General features: G+C 46.4%; 2 protein-coding genes across 2 annotated transcripts; one reads left to right on the forward strand and one right to left on the reverse strand.

The window, feature by feature from the left end:
• Window positions 1-567: 567 nt before the first annotated feature.
• On the reverse strand, window positions 568-12388 carry nup133 (nucleoporin 133). The gene is made up of 25 exons (XM_070920028.1): window positions 12261-12388; window positions 11965-12080; window positions 11726-11829; window positions 11323-11556; window positions 10872-11042; window positions 10001-10156; window positions 9628-9698; window positions 9246-9393; window positions 8944-9094; window positions 8513-8667; window positions 8249-8340; window positions 7913-8076; window positions 7295-7389; window positions 6299-6523; window positions 6094-6216; window positions 5918-6017; window positions 4912-5166; window positions 4227-4360; window positions 3579-3737; window positions 2677-2812; window positions 2283-2401; window positions 1414-1494; window positions 1250-1314; window positions 1031-1119; window positions 568-820 (listed from the first exon to the last, which is right to left on the reverse strand). Exons 1-25 carry the CDS (start codon window positions 12386-12388, stop codon window positions 684-686), a joined length of 3408 nt encoding a protein of 1135 aa, XP_070776129.1. The 3' UTR covers window positions 568-683.
• A 736-nt stretch (window positions 12389-13124) lies between these two features.
• On the forward strand, window positions 13125-17435 carry taf5l (TAF5-like RNA polymerase II, p300/CBP-associated factor (PCAF)-associated factor). Its single transcript, XM_070920060.1, has 5 exons — window positions 13125-13327; window positions 13859-14000; window positions 14576-14680; window positions 14824-15584; window positions 15945-17435. Exons 2-5 carry the CDS (start codon window positions 13862-13864, stop codon window positions 16740-16742), a joined length of 1803 nt encoding a protein of 600 aa, XP_070776161.1. The 5' UTR covers window positions 13125-13327; window positions 13859-13861; the 3' UTR covers window positions 16743-17435.
• The last annotated feature ends 306 nt before the right edge of the window (window positions 17436-17741 follow it).

Here is a 17741-nt window from a genome sequence, read left to right on the forward strand (position 1 = left end):
AGGCCAGCTTCTGGAGTCCGCTGGCTCAGGTTTCTGTCACTTTCTAGGTCTGATAGTAAACAGAATTCAGGTTCCTGCAGAGAAATGTCACCGTCTGCAGCGTCCCCACTCTGACATTAAAGGGTCTTTTTCTGCCTGACTGAATCTATTAAATGTACTTTTAACAGGCGCTGGACTCAACAAAGGATGTGAAAGGATTTGGATTCAATACTGGATTCAGATTTAACTCACCGCTCCAGACCTCTTCTTGTTTTTTTAGTTTTAAAACCAAATTATATGATTAGTTTCTTCTATAACAGCAACTGAAATATACTCAAGTCGCTGTATTTAGGATCCATCTTAATTGACTTGGCAGTAATATATTCTCTTCTGTAGATAAATCATTTTGATTCCTTTAACAAAGTTGGACATTTTGTCTTTAGTCGTTTTTAAAGCAGTGCTGCAGAAATGTCACTCAGAACCCACCGAACCGAAGCTGAAACACAGATTTTATCCGGCGCCGTCCCACCAGCTCTCTCTGTAAAAACACTCAGAACTTGAAAGAAATGCTGCCGTCTAGTCTGCAGAAATAACAACACATTTATTTAGAAAACGGCACAATACAAACCAACGATGGATCGAAAACGACAAGAAGTTAAAGGAAAGCAGAAGTGCGGGAGGCGTCATCGGGAGGGCAGCAGTCGTCACATCTGAGCTTGCAGGTAATGTTCATAATTAGCTCGAAGGACAAATTCAAAACAGGGTTTCGACTTCAAACCGCTCAGCTCGTCCAGCTCCAGCAGCTCTTTGACGTCGGGCAGGTACGTCTGCAGAGGAACTCCTGCAAAACATTCATTTGTGGTTTAGGGGAAAACATGGACTCCACGGATACATCTGGATTAGACGACGATTCGACACTTCTTGTGCGATACCTTCTAAAAATTAGCCTTGTAAGCTATTTACATTTGTGGATGAAATAAATCGTATGCTTGAATCCTCCTGGCTGCACTTTGTTTTATTTTCTAAACGCAGCTTCGTGGACGTTTCTCACCTTCCTGTATGAGTTTGAGGAGGATCTTGACGAAGATGCTGTCCTTGGCGGCTTCCAGAGGGTCGTCGGTCCCGTCAGCCGAGGACCAGCTGGGAGGAACAGAACATGTAAAACTACTCAATAACAAACTCCACGACAACCAGGGAGCGTAATGTACAGTAAACACGGAGCACACAGCTGCAGCGTTTGACCAGATCAACCGGAACAGACGGATCTTACTCGTCTCTCCTGAGCGCTTTGCCGAAGATCTCACACTTCAGCGAGTCCATGTCCACAGCGTCCTCCTGCAACACACATGACCCACATAAGTCGACTTTTAACTGCCATCAAGGCCGACGGGTCGAACCTCAAACAGACCAGGGCTCAATAAATCAGGAAGTCACCTCGTTGATGTACTCCAGTAGATCCAGAGCCTTTTTGAAGTCGTACTCGTTGGCTCGCCTGTTGTCGTCGCAGATGTACAACTGTGGAGAGGAGGAACACGGACGTGAGCCGAGGCCATGGAGTTACTGTTAGCGTGTTAACGTTCACTACGGTAATATGATCATACCCCAATTATGGCAGTAACCTGGAATCAGAAATGTCAACGTAAACAGGAAGTCTTGTTTCTTCATGTTAAGGGATTAAAAGTAAACTCGCTGGAAGATTTCTCCTGCAGACACCCGACTGTTTGATCCTTTATAACCTTAAACGGTTCTGTAACTGTGACGGCTGCAAGGAACATTTTAGGAGAAAAACATTAGGTCGTCTTTTACTGGAAATAAAAAGGGGGTAACGGGCAGCGACCATGTGGTCATGTTTTCATTCAGCGTTCCTCATCAGTCGCTGCTAACAAAGTTAGCTTGTAAATGTACTCACTGGAAAAAATGAACAGCCGACTCTTAAAGTGTCTTTTAGTGCAACCAAACGCCTCTGTCGTGATTGACAGGTCGCCATGGTAGTGACTTTATCGTCTGTTTCACTCTAAATGGGACCCTAACTTACTGACTGAACATCCTGCTGTACTGAAGAAGACTTGAAACTAGAGACTGAGACCATAAACTCATCAGTAAAATGTTCACTGAGGTAATAAATCAAGAGAGAAGTCGGGTCGTTTTCTCATAGACTTCTATACAATCTGAGTCGCCCCCCTGCTGGCCATTAGAAAGAATGCAGGTTTAAGACACTTCACTTTTCAGACCCGCACATGAAAGAAGTCCATGACTCACTTCCTCTGGAGTGTGTGTGTGTGTGTGTGTGTGTGTGTTCTCACCTGTATGAGGTTGTGAGCGCTGAGCAGAGGCATGGTGTCGGGGTTCTGCTGCTTCTCCTCCAGCAGCTGTCGAGGCAGAGTCTCCTGATGCAGCAGGAAGCGCTCCTGCTCCACGATGTCTGATTGGACACATGACAGCATCAAGTTTCTGGACAAGTTCAACACTGCAGTTGTGTCAAACCGTCAATCTGTCTGATTTCGTCAGTCAGAAAAGTGGAAAAGCTCCCAAAAAGTCACATTTTTCAGTTCCCATCTGGATCAAACAGGTGTTACAGTAACACGTCAGACCCCGAGTCTGTGGTTAAGCGATGAAAATAAAGATTACAAAGAGAAGTGGTGACGAGAACAACAGATTTCCACCTCAGACAGGAGTATTTCAATGAGCAGCTTTTACCATCGACTTGCTTGTTGATCTCGCCCTCCGGCAGGTCGGACGCCAGCACCGTCAGCTTGCTGAGAGCCAGCAGCGTCTTCTTCTTCACAAAGTATCGCGTCTCCACGTTGGCCTGGTTGTAGAGCGTCCTGTGGGCCTGCAGAGACACAAGACGCCTCGTCAGTCACAGCGTCACAGTGAGCACCGCAGGAGACAGCTGTTTGTGAACGACGTTATTATTATTAGCCATTATTGGTTCATGTCACATTTTTGGTGAAATAAAAATTAATGACTCAAAAGCATCTTTTAACTGCTTACTGGGTCGGACCAGCTGCCAAAAAACCCTAAACAAGTTGAATTTACACCGACAAGAAACAGAGAAACAGTCGATAACGCGATACGATTCAAAACAAAACAGACATTTGTATTTAAATCTCTTCTTCTGATCGTTAATCTGAAATACTGCAGCTTTTCTTTTCCTTCTTCTGGTATATTATTATCATTATTATTATATTAATATATTATCTATCCAATAATATATCAGAAGAAGGAAAAAGGAGGAAAGGAAGAAAGACACAAAGTTAAAATGGAGGGAAGAAGAACAATATTATGTAAGGAGGAAGACTGGAAAGTAACCAGGGAGAAAGAAAGTTAAACAGGAGAAAGACAGGATGGAAAGAAGAAAAACAGATGGAAGGAATAAATAAACAAATAAACACAAATAAAGAATGAAGGTAAAGAAGCCATTTGAAGCCATCAGTTATGGAGGACGTGTAAAAAAGGAAGGAAGTAAGAAAGGAAGTATTCTGTGAGGGTGTGTGTGCTGTTTTCACACTCTGGTAGTCTCACAGAGGATGTGTGTGTGTGTGTGTGTGTGTGTGTGTGTGTGTGTGTGTGTGTGTGTGTGTGTGTGTGTGTCGTACGCTGCGGTAGTCGTGGATGTGGATGTGGTGCAGCCAGCTCAGGTGCTGGTGAGACTGCAGGAAGCTGGCCAGCTGCTGGTGCTGAGCGGCCGGCTGGGACAGCAGCTTCCCCCTCTTCCCCTTCCCCATGTACCAGCGGAACAGGAAGTCGGCAAAGTTCTGCAGCGGGAAGTCAAACGGAGGAAGTTAGCGAGCGGCTGCGAGAGGAAAGCTCCGGCACGTGAAATGAAAGTAAAACGGCGAGATGAGCGTTGTGCCGTCATGTGATCACACTTATTTGTTGCAGCTGACTAAAATCAGCCGGAATATTGAAGCCAAAACTACGACTACACTGAAAAGACAATCAATTCTCATTTTTATTTCCATTTTTAGAAACCTGTCAGCTCTGTCACAGACCTTCATCAGGCATTTAACTCACAATCAACCAATCAAAGAAGACAAATGCACCTTCAATAACCACAGAAGTTAAAGTGGAATAGCAGGAAACTGTTATCAAGAGTGTGAGATACAAACAAAACAAGGGTCTGTGCATGAAAACATTACTCTACACTGCAAGTGGTGAAAAACTCCGCAGGGTTCCTTTAACATGCTAACACAACACGACCCTTTCTAAAAGTGGCCCCTCAGCGTTTCTGGTTCTCCGTGTACCTGGTCTGCAAACTTGGTCATGTAGTGCTGCAGGCGGCTCTGGTTGTCGGTCTGCTCGCACATCTGAACCAGGATGTCGAAGTCACAGTACTTCTCAGCCAGCGCTGCGACCCACTGGTACTGACCCAGATCCACTGCAACACACAACAACCTCACAGTGACAAACACACCCAGACGCACTCAGAGGAACGCTGTGACCTTTGACCCTCGATGTGGTTCCTGGAGGCAGTTTGTGACGGAGCAGACTCGACCGATACATCAGCTGGGAAAATATTGTATCTGTGTAAATGTTAGTAGCAGAAAAATAACGCAGTACAGAAAAAAACGAAATGTTATTGTTCTTTTATCTTTAATGTTCAGAATAGTTTATATTATTAAAAATGTTTATTTGAATTTGAGTTGTATTTATATGTTATATTTGCTGTTGGTTTGTACACATGTGGGCCAAAACTCTCTAATAACAGATGTATGTGATCTTTTACAGAAATGTTTGTTGCGCGTTTATGTTAAAAACCAAATATCGGTTGATATATATCGTTATTAGACTTCACTGAGAGTATCGAGACAGAGAGAAACATGAGGCATGACATGCAACAAAGGTCCCAGGCTGAAAGTGAACCGGGAGCATTGTGGTTTTACAACAGGTGTCTTTACCATTCGGCCACCGGTTTAATGCTCCACTTACACAGCGGGGCCAGCAGCTCGGAGCGGCGCTGGCTGTACTCCATCTCCAGGCTGTTGTAGCGCTCCTGTTGGGCCCCTGGGGGCCTCTGCTGCTGCAGGGAGGTCAGCTGGGCCACATAGCCGCCCAAGTAGATGTCCAACAACGCCACCAGCTGCTCGCAAAGGGCGCTGCGCAGCTCTGAGTCGGCATGCGGGTACACCGAGCGCAGGATGATCTCATGCTGGCGGGAGATGACGGTGCGAACGCCACCTGACGCTGGAGGAGAAAAGATCGGGTGGGAGACGGGGGGGGGGTTATCATTTCTTCCACTCCAAAAAGCACTTTTTCATGTAACTAACAAACATTTGGAGGTTCTAGTTTTCACTTTCCTACAGCATTGGTATAAAAACAAAGCTTGTTTTCAGTCATGGACTGCAATATTAAATATTCTGACATTAAAAAGGGATCTGTGGAGTCTCTCAAGCACTATGGAGCATTTTCCTTTATGAGTGGGACCCCACAGGTGACACGATAAACATTCAACGGTTCCACACTATTGCTTTTATCAACAGGTGGCGGTAACAAGCAAAGAAACGCAATAATGCTGCAACAAAGGCAAAGAGGAAGAAGACAAGCTCGCAAGTAAACAACGCTGGATAGTTCAACAAAGTTGAAGTTGTGACTTTTGTTACAAGAAATTTACATCTAATTAATTTAGGTGATAGTCTGAAATGGGAAACTGTACAGTAATAAGGTCATACATTAATTACGCATCATCGAATTATGGCATGTAGAGTATTCTGATCTTAGTGTCATGAGAGGACTTCTGTTGTGATTGGGCGTTTCAGACTGCGCATGAACACACGTGTCCTGCAGGTATTCTACACCCAAATCAAACTGCGCTTTCAGTTTAATGTCCACTCAGACTTTTTTTTGTATTTGAGCTCAAATAAATTGAGGGTTTAAACAAACGATGAGACAACATGCTGTCAGGCTGCAGCGGCCTGAAGCTGAGAGACAGACGTACCTGTCCACGGGACGTACTCGGGCTCTGCAGCAGCGTTTTCAGAAGCTCTGTACATGAAGGCCTTGGTCTCTCTGTACTGACCAGCCGCCTGAAGAATGTCCTGTTGGTACAAGTTAATGTCAGCGCTGCCGTCTTCCCTCTCTGGTGGCACACGTCACCCTTCATGAAATGTTTACCTTGATGATGTTGTTGACGGTGAGAACCACTTCGGCCCACTGCACCGAGTCGACCGGGTTCTCCTTCAGGCTCCGCTCCTCCTCCTCCAGCAGACAATCAAACACCGAGGAGATCTGAGACACCTGCGAGTGCACCGGAAGCAAAGATTTAATCCAACTTTAATCCAGCACGGATCATCACAGCAGAACCCCGTCAGACACAAACCTCTCTGAAGAAGACGTCAGCGGCGGTGAGGCTGGGCGGCACGGCGGCGTTGTTCCTCTGCAGCGCGATGCCGATGGCCCGGTTGACCAGCTCGCCGTGTTTGGTGTGGTGGTTCTTCAGCACCATGGCTGCCTGAAGCTTCTCGGCGTGTTCGCACAGCAGCAGGCGCGTTGCCATGGGAGACGAGCGCACCGCCAGCTGGCCGAGCCGGTCCAGCAGACCCACCTGACAGGGGAGGACGGAGACGATCATTTTGTAGATGATTCTACTTTTGAGTTCTTTCTAAATCCAGCCTGCGTCTTAGATTAGAGGTTCTGTTTTCAGTCCCGGTCATCTTAGCAGATTATGTCAACAACTACTTAAAAGGGGAACTCCACATCAAAGTGTGTTTCCAGGTGTTGGGGAGTGCTACTGCATGTGTGCAGAAGGAGCGGTGTGTAAATGTCCTGATAAAAGTTTGAAACTGAAAACAATCTGTTGGTAGACGGAGGTGAGCTGACCAGACCTCTGTAGCCCGCTGCTCATCTCTGCTGCTCATCTCTGCTGCAAGCTACAGGCTCCATTTGCAGCTACTAGCATAACACACCTGAATTCCTGACCGAACAGTTCATGATCGGGTTGCATTGTGGGAAATGTAGGCACCAGATTCTGACAAGGAGGAAGAACGTGTGGAATAAATGTGTGGTTCTGCTGCATCAACTGTAAGCATTTGTGAGTGCAATGCTGAACAGGTGGCGTACTCTTTTAACAGATTTAAGTGAACTTTGAAAGTTGAGGCCATTGGTCAAGACAGAGCCGGTTCGTTTTTGGTGCAATAGCACCACCGTGTGGCCGTTTATCAGCCACGTCACATTTTCACCCAACCCTCCTGGACCGTGGGGAGCAGAGCGAAGATCTTCTACTTTCTGGATTCCTTGGTCCAACACAAATCAATCTATACAGATGCATGTATTTGTGTGTGTGTGTGTGTGTGTGTGTGTGTGTGTGTGTGTGTACCTGGAGCAGGAAGTCCATGAAGCAGCCGTGGGCCTTCATCTTGTCCTCCAGCTGGTGGAGGATGATGAGGGAGGTGAGAGGAAAGCCGGCGCTTTCTGGAAGAACAGAACCAGGAAAGGAAACGTTTGTATGAAATAAACACGACAAAAGCAGAAAACAGTTTGAATGAGCTGTTCAATCACTTCCACAATCTTCAGCTTATTTACTATAATTGCTATTTTTGTGCATCTTTTTTAAACATCATTCTAATTACTACTGTTATCTTTATATTATTTACTTTTCTGCAGTGATTCATAAACAGTTTTTCAGGAAAAAGGCTGAAGGACATGAGGTACAAATAAATCAAGAAAAGCATTTAAAAATCAAACATACATGTTGTATTAACTCTGATCTGTATTCATTTAATTTAGTACTCTGTGCTGTAAAATCACAAACTAATATATTATTAATAAAGATTAGAGTCTGCCCGTGTCGTCTGCCTATGAAGAATCTACTCTCACAATTTAACAATGTAAAGAAAAGCAACACCAGGCAGCTTTCAATTTCATTTTTGTCAGGTTTCTTCTTTAATGTGCAGGTGAATAGACCTTCTCTCCCTCCCCCTTTTCCCCTCCTCACCCTCGGGGACTGACTCGGCCCAGCGGGGGTCAGAGGCCGGGTAATCGTCCACCAGGTCCAGGTTGATTCGAGTCACCACGCTGTCCAGCTCGGCTCCCTCCTCCCCGTCACCTTCAGCGGGGAAGAGCTCGTCTGTGACCGTCTGAGCCCCCACCAGATCATTCCTGACAAAGGAAAGAAGAAAAGGTTTTATTTCAAGTATTACGGGGACGAAAAAAAGCTTGAAGCTTTGCTCAGCATGTTTGATGTCTGTACTAATTAAATACTGTGTAATAATTAAACACTGTGTGAAACCAGGAGCCAAACCACCATAAAAGATCTTGTTTATTGACGTACCGACAGAACTGCAGGAAAGCCGCCTTCAGGAGTTTGGTTTTGTCCTCCTGAGCTACAGGCTCGGCTCTGGTTGGAGTCTCCATGGCTGAAACCTGGAACACAGAACCAAGATTAGTCATAATCACATGGTTCAGAGCCATTTTCTTTATTTCTTTAAAGTTTTCTTTGTCTTGATTGGATGCGTGAACAATAGATTAGATGATTATCAGCTCAGGTCTCGCTCTTTTAGTCTTTTAGTCCGTACAGACCGTCACTGAGTTTTACCTCTGGAGCTGCAGCCAGCGAGGAGCACAGAGAGTCCTCCATGGTCTCCGGCAGGATGGAGGCGCTCTCCCGGGCCACCACCGCCACCAGGCCGCTGTTCTGGGAGAAAAACACCGGCAGGTCGGCGCAGCAGCCTCCTCCACGTACACCATCACCTGGACAGACAGAGAGGGAAACATCATTGCAGACATTTAGTGTTTGTTCGTCGTGCCTGGTTTGTAATGATTAGGTCTTTTAAAACCCAAACAAAAAGAAAGTCATTTCAATAATTAAACAGCTTGACTGCTTATTGAACAATTAGTGCAAATCATTTACTTGTAAAATCTTTAACTGTATTTCCACCTCCCTCCATTCTAACTGTATTATCATACTCATCTGATTGTTAGGATGAGACCAGAGAGCGTTTAGAGACACAAGGTTTCTTCTCTCACCAGGCAAGTTAAAGCTGATTTTCTCATCAGGTAGTCCTCCCCTGCTGGTTCCCGTCCAGCAAGCAAACACCAGGTCCTCGTTATACAGGAAGGCGGTGGAGCCGGGGATGCGTGGCAACACCAGCCGTGTAGCCTGTAGGGCCTCCTCGCTCTGAGGACACAAGATGTCAAATTAAGGGCGCATCTTGCGATTCATGGTAACTTGGGTGAACTTTAACAGATCCAGTGAAGAAGACTCTGAACCCTTTGACACACTAAACAGAATTCAAATCCGCCCCTGCAGCATCAGGACCGGGACTGACCTGGAATGAGGGGTTGTACTTGGTGACTTCCACGGTGAACTGGTCGGAGATGGCGGCTCCGTTGTCCTGCAGCGTGACCAGGCAGTGGTAAGCCAGGCAGGGAGTGTCTGACGGGTGCCAGGCTGCAGCCAAAACCACCAGGCCGGCTCTGAAAACACACAGCGCAGACTCTGGCTCAGGTCGGCCCGAGATACACTTGGTATTTTTGGATATTTTATCTTACATGTAGTGCAGCAGTATGTTGATTCTACCTCTCGGAGATACTCCTTTAACTACTCACACAAGACTTTTAAGTCTCAAGCTTGATTTAAGAGGTTATACATCACATTCAGTTCGAGAGGATTAATAACACACACACACACACACAGATGAGCACACTCACTGGCTGAGCTTCATATCCAGGTACGTCACGTTGGCTCCCTCCTTCATCTCCTCGTAGTTGCTCTCTGAGCCCTGGTGGGAGAGAAATGTTGAGAACTCTTTGTGTTTGACATATTGACATGTAGACATTCGCAGCATTGAAGCTTTGAGTGTTATAAAGAGATTTAAAAGATAATCTGATCAATACGGCCGACCATTTCCAGTATAAATGATCGAAGTTAAGAACTGAACGGAGGATTTGATTCAATAAAAAGAGTTCAAACTGCTGAGTTACAGTTTCTGTATCATTTACCTCCCCTGTTCACCAACGCTGCCTCTGAATTAAGCCGACACTGAATATACAGATCATTGATCGCACGTGTCCGTGTACTGACCCAGATGGCGTCTGCAATGCTCTCGGTCAGAGCTCTCTGCACGTCCCAGCTGAGGATCTGGTGCTCCCAGTTGTCGTCCACCTCCCATTTACTCAGACTGGAGCTGGTCAGCGTGTACAGGCAGCTGGCTCCGGCCGCCCACAGCACACTGTGGAGCTGCAGCAGAAAACAGAGTCAGGATGGAGCTGTTCACCATCTGAGCACAAGTAAACCAGCAGCGAGGTCGGCTGGGCAGAACACACTGAAACTACAGCTGAGGCTTCATCTCAATCTGTTCACTATTAAGGGAATATATAAAAATATACATATTGTGTTTGTTGGCAAAAGTCAAGAAAACAATTACACACACTATTCATGTCATCCATCTGTGCTATAAATACCATTTAAACGATGTCTGGATACTGATCGCTCATTTCTCTCTGCTGCTGAACTGTACACCAAATGTCATTCAAAACTGTTACGTTTTTTGCAGAATTCTGCCAAATAAACAGATAAATAAACTAACGAGACCAAAACATAACATCTACAGTGGAGGCAACTAGTAGCCATGTTACCATTGAGAACACATCTACAACTAACTGCATGATAATAAACACAAGCAAAATGCACAGAGAACAACTCACACTGGTTGTGAGTCTTTATCAAAATGTGTAGAAGTTTTGTTATCACCACCAAACCTTTAGGAGGACTTATAAAGCCGAAACTCAACACTTTTAATTTGGTTACTAAAGAATTGTGACCTAGATGTGCACTTTGCATTACAGTTTAAAAATAGGCATTAAGCCACCTGATGCTCCAACATTCGACTAGTTAATTAAAATGATCTACGTTTAGTTTGGTCTTTACGAAAGAATCTGTTTGCATGACTCACGGTGTCGTTGGCTGGCGGGGAGAGGATGCCGAACAGGCTGGAGACGCGGCGTCCGATGCCGGACAGCATACCCTGACCCTGCAGCAGGTCTCGGTACTGAAGCTTTCCCGAAGAATCTGGACTCGCTCTCAACAGCCGACTCTTCACTGAGGACAAGACGAAGCTTCCACCCTGAGAGACGAGAGAACAGTCAGAGATAAAGACAGCATTAGTTATTAAAACAGCAGCAGGGATGTTCTGCTTGATTAGGAGGTTCAAACCAGACTGAAAAAGCTTATTTTGTCCAAAGTTTTTCTTCTGTTTGGTTTAAGTTCCCAGTGATTAATCTTAAATAAGATTAGCTTGTGACTAGTTGCTCCTGTATCAGAGAGTTTGATAACCAGTCAGCTGCGGGTCAGAGGTTTTAGCTGCAATAATAATAATAAATCAGATTTATTGAAGATTTACTTACTCTGACAGCAACAACTGAGTTGCAGAGGTCTCCCAGGTCCACGTCTGTCTCTGTGTAGTTGCCCTCCTGGGCCAGGCTGGGCCACAAGCGAGCCGCTCCCTCCGCGGCTACCACCAGGACGGTGATGGACTGAACGGCGGCCGTCTCCAGAGGAGCGGCGGAGGCCACGGCCACGAGGTCGGCTGTGTAGTTGTACTCGCTGCTGGGCAGCTGCAGCTCCTTACACACTGACAGCTGCAGGAAAACACAGAGAGTTGGTGGATTTTAAAAACTTAAATTATGAATCTGTGTTTCCTCAAGAGCTGCGACTAACTAACTGTTCATTACACGATTAAATCTCTGGACTGGAAAGCAGTTGCTGTTTTGCTACTTGCAGCTTTAGTTTCTGGATCTTGAACCGCACCTTGGCCACAGCAGTCTGGCAGATCTTCCAGATGATCAGTCTCTCTCCACAAACCATCCAGGCCCAGCCGCTCTCATTCACCTTCACCGAGATCTGGTCATCGGCTAGAGGCACCAACACACACACAACAGGTCAGTGGCAATACTGGAACGGGGTTGAGTACTTTTAAGAAACAGAGAGGGGCATCGACAGGAACAGAAAACTGGAATATATCACAACAGAGACAAGGTTTCCTGTACCGTCAGCCATCGTCAGTGCCTCCATCACTTTGACAGGCAGCGACGAGCCGAAGGTTTGCACATCGTAGTTGATTGATTCTGCGGCTGCATGGCTCTGCACTCTGGTGGGTGTCGACCTGAGGAAGAGAGATTTAAAGTGAGACAGAGTGGACAAAGTCTCAGGACCATCAGCTGAATAGGTTTATAGGTTTATAGAGTTGTATTCGGCTGTATTAGTTTTAGCTCGGTGGACCTAATAAACTGGCAGCTGACACACAACAGCAGCTAAAATGTGACCGTCCAGCGTTTTCACCCACCTCGCCGACAGAGGCGTCCTGCGCGGGGAGAACAGCAGACTGGTGGCCGCACCGGAGACGCTCTTCCTCCCGGTGGTCCTGCCCTGCTGCCTGCGGCCGGAGCTCGGAGCGGTGCGGGGGCTAAACATGTCTGCCGCGATGCCCCGTACAGCTCAACAGTCGAGATTTATGTCAAATTAAACCGTGAAAACCTACCAACACCGCCAGACCTCACTGTGAAACCTCCTCCAAACTGCGCGCGGCGCAGTCGCTTGACATATACGTCATCACCGCGTCAACGGAAAATCCCGCCCATCGCCAAAACGAAACTTTAAAATAATAAATTTAAGAAGAATAAGAATATTTCACCATTTCTAAATTAGATTTTAGCCCTGAGATCGTCGAATAAGTCCGAAGATTATAATGTTAATTTGTTGTTGCTGACACTGTTATATGGGTATTAATTCAACTGTGGGAGCAGTGCGAATGAAAACAATTGAAAGTACACCTTCCATACAATATTACCTCAGACGTTATTTAATAAATACAAAGCAATCATCAACTCGGCATATTTCTTAAGTGCCAAGTGACGCTTATTATGATTCAATTTTAACTTTAACTTTTAGTTTATGGTGGTGTTATAATCACACTTTTTGCATGGATAGTTGGTCGAAAGTGAGCACTACAAAACACTCCAAAAAGTTGACATTTTATTGAAATGAATCATATGTCTCTGGCGACCACTGGCGCTTGTTTCCCTTCATTTTTCAGTGGAGTTTGGTTCAAATTTCGCCGCGCACGAAAAGATTTATCCAGACGTGGGTAGTAGATCGTCGATGTGTTTACCCTTGTGATGATAAAGGGAAAGCCAGGAGCACGAGTAGATTAACGATAGCTGTTACCCGTCAGAGATGAAAGCGGCGAGCTAGCTAACCTAGCATGATTTGATGGAGGCTGACCGGGGGGCGGAAAACCACGATGGAGCGGCAACGACAGGCAGCGGCGTAGCTTCAATTGGAAACTGAGTTGCCTTAAAACTCCATCAACTTGCATACAGAAACCGAGGGCAGAGCACAGCACGATATGCAGTGAGTGCCGATTTTCAACGGGTGGTGCTACGGAACCGGATAAATCCCGCTAAAAGTTTGGAGCCACCAGGCCCACTGCCACTAGCGCTAAGTTAGCCGGTTAGCTCAGTTCAGGCATCTTCCTCTGAAGTGGAAACCTGCCCGCTTTTAGACCGGATTAATGCGTTGCTCCAGTTGTTTCAGGCTTCCACATTAGTTTCAGGCTAACTCTCGTGTTTAGACTGTCAGCAAGGACGTCGCCAATGTTTAATGCCTTAGGAAACACATTAGCTTGCTTCTTTGCTAGCTAGTTAGCTGCTGGTAAGATGCTGTGCACAGGAGGGTTAATACTGTCATGGAGATGGTGAACCGGATTTTAAACTCTATAACAAACAGCACCGTCTCCTGCAGTCCTTTGACTACTTGTAAATACTCAGTTTAAACAGCTTGCTGTGATTGATGATCGTTGTGTTTGACAGAATGAGAGAGGAAGTGATGTGCAGGTGTCTTCTCTGAAACGTCCCAGGTGTGTGACACTTTTTCTGTTTTCAGGTCATGAAGCGGGTTCGCACTGAGCAGATCCAGTATGCCGTGGCTCAGTACCTGAAGCGGAGACAGTATGTAGACACTGATGGCTCCCTGAAAGGAGCCAAGCTCTTCCAGTCAGCTGAGGAGATGGCTGCCAGCCTCACAGGTGAGCAGGATGAGGATGATGATGAAGGTGTTGCAGCACAAACATTTGTCTTTCACATCACATGAACGACAACACTTCATGTCAGAGTGAGATATTGTACTTACTTACTTTGGTTTTACATACAGAACATATCAACTTATATAATATGATGCTGTATTATACATTAAAGGCCCTACTTAACCACACAGGTGTTTTCACTTGTTGTGGCTGATTAAAACCTGCTTTTGTAGTCTTTGTGCAAATCTATGCTGGGATTTACGTGAGTCCGCGTACTAATAAGAGTGATGGTGAAGTTTTAATTTGTCCTGCAACAAAGCTAACAGGATAGTGAGACAGATGTCTGTCACGTCACACAGGTTTAATCTCCTGTATAATAAAAAAGTAAAAATACCAATACTGCCCCACATGTTATGAAATAGTTCAAATTGAGTTCATGTAAGCAGCCACATTCCATAATAATAATAATAATACTCTGTTGTAATATATTTAACACTCTGAAAGGGCTGCATTATGAATATTTCACTTCTACCTCCTCCTCTCCCTCCCTCCCTCCCTCCTTCTGGTTCTCTGAGCAGTGCAGACAGAGTCGGGTTGTGCCAACATCGTCTCTGCAGCACCGTGCCAGTCTGACCCACAGCAGTATGAGACTCAGTACTCCAGGCTGCGCTCCTTTCTGTCAGGTATCACGTTCACATTCCTGCGACACGACCACTGAATTCTTTATCCCAACACAGCTTTGTGTTGTGCTGTGGCCGTACCAATAGTTACCAGCTAATTTTTAATTAGAAAACCCTCTGAATGCTTTTTATTTTCCCTAAATCAGAAACAGAAATGTCCTGTGCGAAGGAGGTGAGCACCATTCTCTACCCGCTCTTCGTCTACCTGCACCTGGACATGGTGCACTGCGGCCTGAAGGGGGCAGTAGATGGTTTTTACAGTCGTTTCCACAGCACCTTTCTTCAGGACAGCGAGCAGCGTGCCACCATAGAGCAGCTCCGCCATGTTCTCACCGCTCAGGACGTTGCAGCCAACCCCAAGCTGAGTGCTTTCCTGGAGCACAAGTACGTGGTTCACTTGACGGAGCCGGCCTACAGCTACCTGCTGCGTTACCTGCAGAGTGAGGACAACAGCACCCTCTGCAGGGCCCTCAGCACACACCTGCAGGTGGAAGTCACCGCCTCGAGGCGTACAGATTACCAGCTGTATGGAACGGCCAGCGGAGCGACCGCCGCCCCAAACTCCACCTCCTCCTGGGCAGGAGTGGATGGGGCAGAGGGTGGGGAGGGAGTGGAGGTCCCTGCAGGGATCCCACAGAGTGAGGCGGCCCTGGAGGCTCTGCAGGACTGCATCAAGAAAGTCCGTGAGGGTCCTCCCACGCTCACCACCGTGTGTTTTTACGCTTTCCACCACACGGAGCAGATGTTGAACGCCGCCGAGGTCTCGGCTGACAGCCGGCTGCTGGCCGCTGGCTTTGACAGCTCCACGGTGAAGCTGTGGAGCCTCCGAGCCAGGAAGCTGAAGGCCAAACCGCATCAGGCTGACGTGTCGCTCATCCACCTGGCCTGTGACGTACTGGAGGAGGAAGTGAGTTGACTGAAGGGATAATCGTGTTTTATTCATGTAGTGAAGACCCCCTGGTTCAAACAGTAACAGCAAAGATATTCAATTTACAGTTATATAAAACGGCAAAAAGCAGCAAATCCTCTTATTTGAGAAGCCTGACCCACAAATATGTGGCATTTTTTCTTGCTGCTGTAAATGACCAACAACAGCGTGACGAATTGTTTCAACACACTTGATAAGAGATTCAGTTAATGGAGAATGTCCATGTCTTGTTAATTGAGCCCAAAGTAATATCATAATATTGCTTATTTAGTTTGATCAGCAGCAATGTTTCCATTTCATATATGTCAGGTGTCACATCTTTCCATTGCTTCTCGTCAGGTGGATGAAGAAGACGGCTCCGGCAGCGAGATAAAGACGCTGCGAGGTCACAGCGGCCCGGTGTTTCGCACCGCCTTCCTGACCGACAGCTCCGGCCTGCTCTCCTGCTCTGAGGACACAACCATCCGCTACTGGGACCTGGGTAGCTTCACCAACACGGCGCTCTACCAGGGCCACGCCTACCCGGTGTGGGACGTGGACGTCAGCCCCTGCAGCCTTTACTTTGCCAGCGGCTCCCACGACCGCACGGCCCGTCTCTGGACGTTCTCCCGCACCTACCCGCTGCGGCTCTACGCCGGGCATCTTGCCGACGTCGACTGTGTCAAATTCCACCCCAACTCCAACTACCTGGCCACCGGCTCTACAGACAAGACTGTCCGGTTGTGGAGCACCCAGCAGGGGGCGTCTGTTCGTCTCTTCACCGGCCACCGTGGCCCGGTGCTGTCACTCGCTTTCTCGCCTAACGGGAAGTACCTGGCGTCCGCCGGCGAGGACCAGAGGGTGAAGCTGTGGGACTTGGCATCAGGGTCGTTGTTCAAAGACCTGCGGGGACACACGGACAGCGTCACCAGCCTGTCTTTCAGCCCGGACAGCAGCCTGGTGGCGTCGTCGTCTATGGACAACTCGGTCCGGGTGTGGGACATCCGGAACTCCCACGGCGGGACGCCAGCCGACGGCTCGTCCAGTGAACTGGTGGGACTGTACACTGGAAACACCAGCAACGTGCTGAACGTCCAGTTCATGGCCTGCAACCTGCTGCTGGTGACAGGAACTGCACAAGAGAAAGCGGAACAGTAGCTGCGGCCGTCTGGGTTTTGTGTTTGTGTTTGGGAGGAGAGCTGGAATATCTCCAGATGTTTGTTTGAAGATGTGGTCACCAGTCAGACTGTCAACCACTGAGAGGTTCAACGTCACCGTCAGATTTTTGTTTTCCTCATTAGTTCTTGGCATAGAAAAGAAGCAAGGTTAAAAAAACTGGCTTAGATATTCAATTATAGAGATGTTATCATTTGTCATTGGTGGTATTTTGTAATTACCAAAGCGTCTTCACTTGATGTCAGTATTAAAGAATTCCTCAGTTTCTCATGTACCTGATGATTTAAAAAGTGTAAAGTTCTGGGTTCGGTGCCTTGGTGGTTGAAAACTGTTTACTCCGCTGTCATGCACAAGTTTTATGAACTATAAAAGCAGCATATAAAATGTCACTGTTGGAAAATATTGTTCCTGTTGGATAAAATAAACAAATGCATTGCATACACAGAGAATACGATCCTGATACTCGGTGTTAGTGATGATAGCATGCAGCTCTAAATCTGTTTGCTATTGTCGGACAAATTCACATCTACACGAAGAACACAGAAAATATGTGTTGTATTGATTCCCATAGAGTTCAGAGTGTATTAAGAGGTCCCAAAGGTCGAATTCAAAAGCTGACGAGTGGCCATGAGAAGTTTCAAACACCAGAACAGGAAGTGGTTGTTTCTTCTCACATCAGCAGTGAATGCTGCTGGTTTGTCTCTGAAAGTATAAATTGCCTTTTTGAGGACATTTCTAAGAATCAAACCTGTATTTTTCACACTGTTCTGTGAGTGGCATTAACTGTGCAATGCTTAAAAAGTGTAAATATACTGTATTTTTGTAATATTTTGGCTATGAAGAGTTCCATCCAGGTTATTCTAAATGAGGGCTAAAAATACTGACAGAGGAACTGATTTGATATTTCTGGATTGTTTTCATACATTCAGAGTGTGATTGAGGTTTTTTTTTTTTTTTTTTTTTTAGTTTTGAATATTTCAT

This window comes from Enoplosus armatus, chromosome 2, assembly GCF_043641665.1.
Source record: "Enoplosus armatus isolate fEnoArm2 chromosome 2, fEnoArm2.hap1, whole genome shotgun sequence".
Lineage (NCBI taxonomy): Eukaryota > Metazoa > Chordata > Actinopteri > Centrarchiformes > Enoplosidae > Enoplosus > Enoplosus armatus.